At 42.2% G+C, this 7,500-nt stretch overlaps 1 protein-coding gene across 1 annotated transcript in view; it reads right to left on the bottom strand.

The window, feature by feature from the left end:
• Positions 1 to 7,500, bottom strand: part of LOC125037876 (GTPase-activating Rap/Ran-GAP domain-like protein 3) — a 113,602-nt gene that overhangs the window by 36,871 nt on the left and 69,231 nt on the right. Inside the window, exon 7 of the mRNA XM_047631116.1 lies at positions 7,488 to 7,500. This exon is cut by the window's right edge and continues 86 nt beyond it. Coding sequence (XP_047487072.1) covers positions 7,488 to 7,500 — 13 coding nt within the window. The remainder of the gene's footprint in view (positions 1 to 7,487) is intronic.

Here is a 7,500-nt window from a genome sequence, read left to right as displayed (position 1 = left end):
AGAGAGAGCGAGCGAGCGAGAGAGAGAGAGAGAGAGAGAGAGAGAGAGAGAGAGAGAGAGAGAGAGAGAGAGAGAGAGAGAGAGAGAGAGAGAGAGAAATAGTAGAGGAGAGGGAGGGTGGGTAGGGAGGTGGGAGAGAGTTAGGGAGGGATGGTAAAGGTGAGGGGGGGGGGGGGGAAGGGTGAAAGGGTGTGGGGGAGAGGGAAGGAGGAAAGGAAAGAGGGGAGGGAGGTAGAGGGAAAGGAGAAAAAAGTAGCCAAGGGGGGTAGATAGGAAGGGAAGGGAGGGAAGGTATGAGCGAGAAGGACGATATGATAAAGAAATAGGGAAAAAGGATAGAGGGGAGGGCGGTAGACGGTAGGGCGAATAGGGATGGAGGGATAGGAAGGGGACAGTAAGGGAGGGTAGGAGGAAGAATGGGGAAAATGAAAGACAGGTTACGAAGGGAGGAAAGGAGTGAAGAGGACAATAATGGGAAGAGGGGGATGAAGAAAGCTGGAGAGAAAGGAGGGGAAGGGAAAAGGGGGGAAGAAAATAAAAGGTATTTGCAAGATAGGAGACAAAAACGGAGGAGGGTGAAGGCAAAGGAGAACAGGGGAGAAAGGGGAAAGGGACGAAAGGAGAAAGAAAGGGAAGGGACGAGAAAGGGAATGAATGACGGGCGGGGATAAGAGAAGAGAATCACCTCGTGGACAATAAAAGAGTGAAAAAAGGGAAGAAAAAACAATTAAGGGGACAAAAGTGAAAAGATGGCTATCGATAAACACACGGGAATCGAGAGCAAGATCATTAATAAACAGAATTCTAGTCATACAGAGAATGATCCTAAATATCCACAGAGACAAGGGATGATGGAAAAAACCAACGAGCTAAACAGCAATAAAACTGAGTTCATATGTAGTAACGGGAGAGCTCAAAACACTTCGAGAAGGAGCTCAAGTAAGGGAATCTCGTCTCAGCAAGATCTTGAGATAAAGGGTTATAAAAGGGTTTTGACAATCACATCAGATCGGGCTTATGGGAATGGGTCAAACAGGAAATGCAATCTTCGCCGTGACAGGTAGAGGCAATTTCACATTCGTAACGGGAAAGAAGGCCCCGAAACGTAACGAAAAAAAAAAAAAAAAAAAAAAAGAGGGAGAAAGAAACGAGGAAATTAAGACAGAGAAATGAAGAAAAAAAAAAATATATATGTCTTCCTCGTTTCCGGTGAGAATACATTACCACAAGACGTATCTATTTAATTCTATTTCTGTAGCAAAGGCACCACAATCCTCTAATGTTATTCGTAATGTCATCGCTCTTTTCAACAATGCTTTCCACAATTGTAACGGGAGAGGACATTCATAATTCACACTCTGAAAATGAATGCTTATGAATAAATATATATCTGTATCAATACCTTCTGTACAGATTGGATAAGTTTTGGCTGCAGAGAAAACAAGCCATAATGTTTGACCTTTTGTTGCTTCGTGTGGGGGTGATTATCATAAATTAGGCCCAAATACCAATAAACGGAAAAAAAAAAGAAACGAAAACTCGATGCCTAGCAATAAAAAGAACGAATGTAATTTGAATACACTCTTTTCCCTTTTGCATGTTGTCGCAAAACTCTAATGGGAAAGCATTTAATTATTCCACATGCTTTCTCTTCTCTTCCTTTTAGATTCTTTCATTTTTTGAATTCTCTTGAAAGTAATATACGAAGAAAAAAAAAAGTCGACAACTGAATTTTTCATTTCCTGTGAGGGGGATATACATAGAGATAACGGATAAATAGCTCTACGAATAAAAATAAAATAGTTACCCTTTTCCGAAACCGAAAGAAAACGCAACTTCAAAGCGGGAGAAAAAAGAGAATCATAATAACATTCCTCTCAAGGAATTCTTTGTACGTACAGATGAAGGAGATGAAGGATATCTGATGGAAGCAGCAAGACCTCCCCCCTCCCCCCACTAGCGCTGCAGGACGCTTAAGGAGAGAGTATGAGGCTCTGAGAACAACGTTAGGACGTCACTTTCAGACGGGTAATATATAACTATGGGACTCGGCAACATCCTCATTCGCTCTGGAGATCTTGTGAAAGCTAGAGGGCGCTCCATGACGTTGCGGAATGGCTGTGTGGGCCGCCGAGACGTTGGGAAACCTCTTTTAAGACGCTCCGAGGCGACGAGACACGCTTGGGTATGGCGTTGGATCCTCTTTGACGCTTTAACAGATTGTTAAGTATATTCGCGAGGATGCAACGAGGTTAGATAATACTGTTTAAGAAGAAAAAAGAAAGAGACTTTCAGCCAAAGGAAGCGAAAAGGTCAAATAGAAAAAACAACAACAGATTAATGAAATAAATAACCAAGTAATAATAATGAAAATAAATAACCAAGCTAAAGAAAGCAAGAAAATGAACAAAAAAGATCTACAAGAACACAATAATGATATGTCCTTTCCCCCATCACGAAGAGCGGGCGGGATGCAGACATCTGCTGGCGACACTGTGGGGGCGCGAGAACCCCTTTTGCATGATGTTAACTCTCGCCATTTTCTCCGGGGACGAATAAGGGCGGCGGGCTGGGATGTACGTTGAGGAATTTGGCCCTTGGTGACTGTGGGCCGTAGAGGTCTTGTTTATTCCCCCCCGTCGGATAAGAAGATGAAGACGAAGAAGAAGGAAAAAAAGAGCTGACAGAGAAAACGGGGTAAAATAGGGGTAGAAATTGTTGTGTGATCAAGATGCGATTATCTGGACACGAACTGCATAGTAGAAGGTGGGGGAGGGGGAGGGGGAGGGGGGGGATGAAATAGGGTGGGAATGAGAGAGTAGGAGCGAGGGAAGAATGGAAGGAGAGAAGGGGGAGGGGGGATAAGAGCGATAATAGGAAGGACAGAGAGGAGCAGAAAGAGAGATTAGAGAATAGGGAGAGAAGGGAGAGAATAAGGACCGGGAATGGAAAGTGAGCGAGGGGAAAATAGGAAGATAGAGGGATAGGAAGAATAAAAGAGGGAATAAGCTAAAAGAAGGAGGCTGGAGAATAGGATCGATAATAGAAAAGAGGGAGAAAGGGAAGGAAGGAAGGAGCGAGATATGGAGTAAAAGCAATAGAGAGAGAGAGAGAGAGAGAGAGAGAGAGAGAGAGAGAGAGAGAGAGAGAGAGAGAGAGAGAGAGAGAGAGAGAGAGAGAGAGAGAAGAGGAGGGTAGCGAGAGAGGGATAGAGAGACGATAGTAGGAATAAAGGGAGGATAACTACGAAGAAGGATATAGAGAAAGAGGGGAAAAAAAGAGAAAATGGGAGGAAAGGAGTGAAGACGAGAGACAAGAGAAAGAAGTAAAGAAGAACATGATAGAAAAAGGGAATGAGGGGAGGAGGGAGGGAAACGTTGCGTGAGCGAGGGGAAAGAAAAGACGGTGAGGGAGGAAGGCGAAGGAGAAGAGAGAGAAAGAAAGAGAGAAACAGACTTTACAGAGATCAAGTAAAATAATGTTCAAAATAATAACCAGGATAACAGCGTTCACAAAATGTCGCATACTGCCTATCCATTCTCTAGCATTTCCGAATCTCACCCTCACTGACCATTAATTAAATTCTCTTACTCATGAAAATTGTTTCTTTCACCGTATTTTCCCTTACCAATATCTATTTAACAGACAATGCACACACAATGCAGACATACATACAAACAAACATATATAGACACACACACAACACACACACACACACACACACACAAACACACACACACACACACACACACACACACACACACACACACACACACACACACACACACACACACACACACACGTTCAGTTAAGCATTACGATGTAACACATAAGCACGCATACAAGGCAACAAATTCGTTTAGCTTTTATTATAGCACATCTACCGTCAGCCAAGTGAAGGCATGTCAGTGTAACCAGCTGCACATCACGTCTATGTTACTGGTGTTACCGTGACGCTACACAGCTGAAAATCCCCATCAAGCAGTATTACCACATTGGCGCGCAAACATGCACAGCTGATGCCCCTCCAGCGTTGCCACATCAGCGCTCGACCCACGCGGGGGGTTACAGCCTCGACGAAATCGCATTAAAATCAACAAATTCCCTTTGTAATTAAAGGACAGAAAATAATAATAAACTTTCCGATTGCACCAAAACCAAATATGCACTTAAACATACAAAAATAACAACACAAAAGAGAAAGATAAACGAAAGCGAAAAGATGAAATAAACAGAAAGGTTACATAACTCGACACAGACAACGCCGATGTTCATGATCAACGCTCTGGCTGGCTATGTGAACTTCCTGCCTCGCCGCCGCTGATCCCATCCTTTGCGAACGTTCCTTGGCACCTGCGTCTTCGCCCCCCCCCCCCCCCCCCCTCTCTCTCTCTCTCTCTCTCTCTCTCTCTCTCTCTCTCTCTCTCTCTCTCTCTCTCTTTCTCGCTCGCGCGCTCTCTCTCTCTCTCTCTCTCTCTCTCTCTCTCTCTCTCTCTCTCTCTCTCTCTCTCTCTCTCTCTCTCTCTCTCTCTCTCTCTCTCTCTCTCTCTCTCTCTCTCTCTCTCTCTCTCTCTCTCTCTCTCTCTCTCTCTCTCTCTCTCTCTCTCTCTCTCTCTGTTCTCGTTTGCTTTATTGGAGTTTTGGCTTGTAATTTTTATTCTTTATTATTGTATTTCGCATTTTCTTTCGGTATTGGCTTTGTTTTTTTTCTTGCTTCTTCATTTTCTTTTCTCTCCTTGTTTCTCTCATCTTTTGCAAGGTGTAATACCAAGTTATTATCATTTGAAATGTCTATTTTTTCCTTTCCCTTTTTTCTTTCCCTCACCCTCTTCCTCTTCTTCTTTTTCCTCCTCCTCTCTTCTTCTTTTCTTCTTTTTCTTTGTTTCCTTCTTCCTATTCTTCTGGTACCACAACCACCGCCACCACTACTACTACTGCTACTACTACAGCAACCACTACTACAAATAGTACTTTGCTACTACTACTACTACTAATACTAGAGCTACTACTACTGGTACAGCTATTATAGCAACTACTACTACTACGCCTCCTACTACTTTTACTAGAACTACAGTTACTACTACTCCTGCTACTACTACCACTGCTACTGTTACTAGTATTAGTACAATTACTACTTCTATTACTGTTCCTTCTATTGCTATGATTACTTTTACTGACGCCGCTACCACTGCTACTGCAACCACAACTGCAACTACTACAGCTGCTGCTACTACTACTGCTAGTACTACTACCAATGCTATCCTCTTGTTGCTACTTCTATCGCTACTGCTAATTCTACTGTTACTACTATTGCTATAACTACACACACACACACACACACACACACACACACACACACACACACACACACACACACACACATACATACATACATATATATATATATATATATATATATATATATATATATATATATATATATATATATATATGTGTGTGTGTGTGTGTGTGTGTGTGTGTGTGTATACACACACACTTATATTTAGTTATATATACATATATACCTTAAATCTATATTTTTGTAATGATAATAACACCTTTTCCTTTTCTTCCTCTTCCTCGCTTTCCGAATCGTCTCTGCCTCCCTCTCTCTCCCTCCCTTTCTCTCTTCCTCCCTCTCTCTCCCTCCCTCTCTCTTCCTCCCTCTCCCTCTCCTCCCCTCCGCGTGCGTTGTATGTGTGATTCTGCTACGTCAACAGCGACCCTCCAACATCAATTACCCTCGCTGGCGAATCTCTTTTAATTGATTACTTGGAGATAAAGTTATAAATCACAAATCTCTTGCTCTCGCTTTCGTCTTCTTTCGTTCTATTTTATTTTATTTTGTTTCGTTTATTTTTGTTTTCGCTTTGTGTTTCTGTCTGTCCGGTTCTGTTTGTCTGTCTGATTCTCTATTTATCTATTTACCTTTTTATGTATATATATCTCTGTCTATCTGTCTGTCTATCTATTTTACCTTTTTATGTATACATATCTATATCTATCTGTCTGTCTATCTAATGATATATGTACTGTACAAATGTGTATGTGTATATATGTATGTATGTATATATATGCGAACAAGTGTATATAAATCTCCCACTCAGTCCTATTAAACTCAATCATTTCATCTGTTCTTTTCCCCCGTCTTAGAAATAAATGTCTCTTTTTTCCATTCCTTTATCCCATCGGAGAGAGAGAGAAAAAAAAAAAAGTTTAGAAAAGCATCAGAGCCTTCATCTCCTCCCCTCCCTCCCCCCTTACCCCTCCCCTCCCCCCCTTCCCCACCCCCACCTCCTCCCCCCTGACACGAGACAGCGGGGCCTTGTGTCAACATCCAGAACATCGTGAGACAACGGTTCGTCAACCCATTTCTCTTTGGGGGAAAAAAATCGAATATATACGATTTTTCGAGGGGGAGGGGGAAGGGGAGGGGGTGTAAAGGGGGGGAGGGTGTAGGGGGGGAGAGAAAAAAAGGCTACATGGTTGGATCCTTGTTTGATAGAGGTTTACATAGGGGTTTATGTGTGTGTGTGTGTGTGTGTGTTTTTCTATGTGTGTGTATGTGTGTGTTTTAAGTATTTTTTTACAAGTAAGAAAAAAAAAAAAAATCGGTGTGTATGTAGATGTTATTAAGAAATATATATTTGCATAATTTGGAGAGCGAAATGTCATTCTCTCTTTTGGTGACTGGGTATGTGTTATTGTACCTTCCTTTATTCCTTTTCTCTCTTTGTTTTTCTTATTCATGCTTTCGTCTAGATTTTTGCATATCCTGATATCAATTTCCCTGCCATACTCTAAGCACGCAAATTTACCCTTACGTTATGCATCACCTGTTCATTTAAACAATTATTTTTTCTCAACTACTTTGTTTATATTTTCCAAAGCAATTTTAGCCCGATCTTGGTTTACTTCCTCCTTCCTTATTCAACTTTCTTACCCGTCCTTTTTGTCTTCCTTCTTACTACTTCCTTTCAGATCTTCCATCATTCTTTTACTTTTCCTTCTCCTTAATTCTCTCCCTGTTACTTTCTTTCTTCTTTTTCTATTTCTCCCTCTTTCTTTCTCCTTATCAGTCCTTGCTTATTTTTTCTCATTCCTACTCCTCCTCCTTTCCTAGTCCTTCACCTTTCTTCTTCATTCCTTCGTTTCATCCCTCCTACTCCTCTGTCTTTCACTTCCTCATTCTCTTCCACCTTGACCACCACCTCTTCATCCTCCTCCGCATTCCTTTTTTTCCCTTCCTACTCTTCTGTATTTCTAGTTCTCCTCCTACACCTTGACCATTATCTTCTTCTCCTCCTCCTTCCTTCCTTCCTTCTCCTCCCTTCCTTCATCCTTCTCCTCCTCCTTCCTTCATCCCTTCTCCTCCTCCTTCCTTCATCCTCCTCCTCCTCCTCCTCCTCCTTCCTTCATCCCTTCTCCTTCTCCTCCTCCATCCTTCCTTCCTCCTCCTCCTCCTCCTTCTTTCCTACCCTACCTACCGTGCGCTTGAAG

The sequence above is a fragment of the Penaeus chinensis genome, chromosome 24 (assembly GCF_019202785.1).
Source record: "Penaeus chinensis breed Huanghai No. 1 chromosome 24, ASM1920278v2, whole genome shotgun sequence".
Taxonomy (NCBI): Eukaryota; Metazoa; Arthropoda; class Malacostraca; order Decapoda; family Penaeidae; genus Penaeus; species Penaeus chinensis.
The sequence above is the reverse complement of the archived record's forward strand: the minus strand, read 5'-3'. Positions and strand labels throughout refer to the sequence as shown.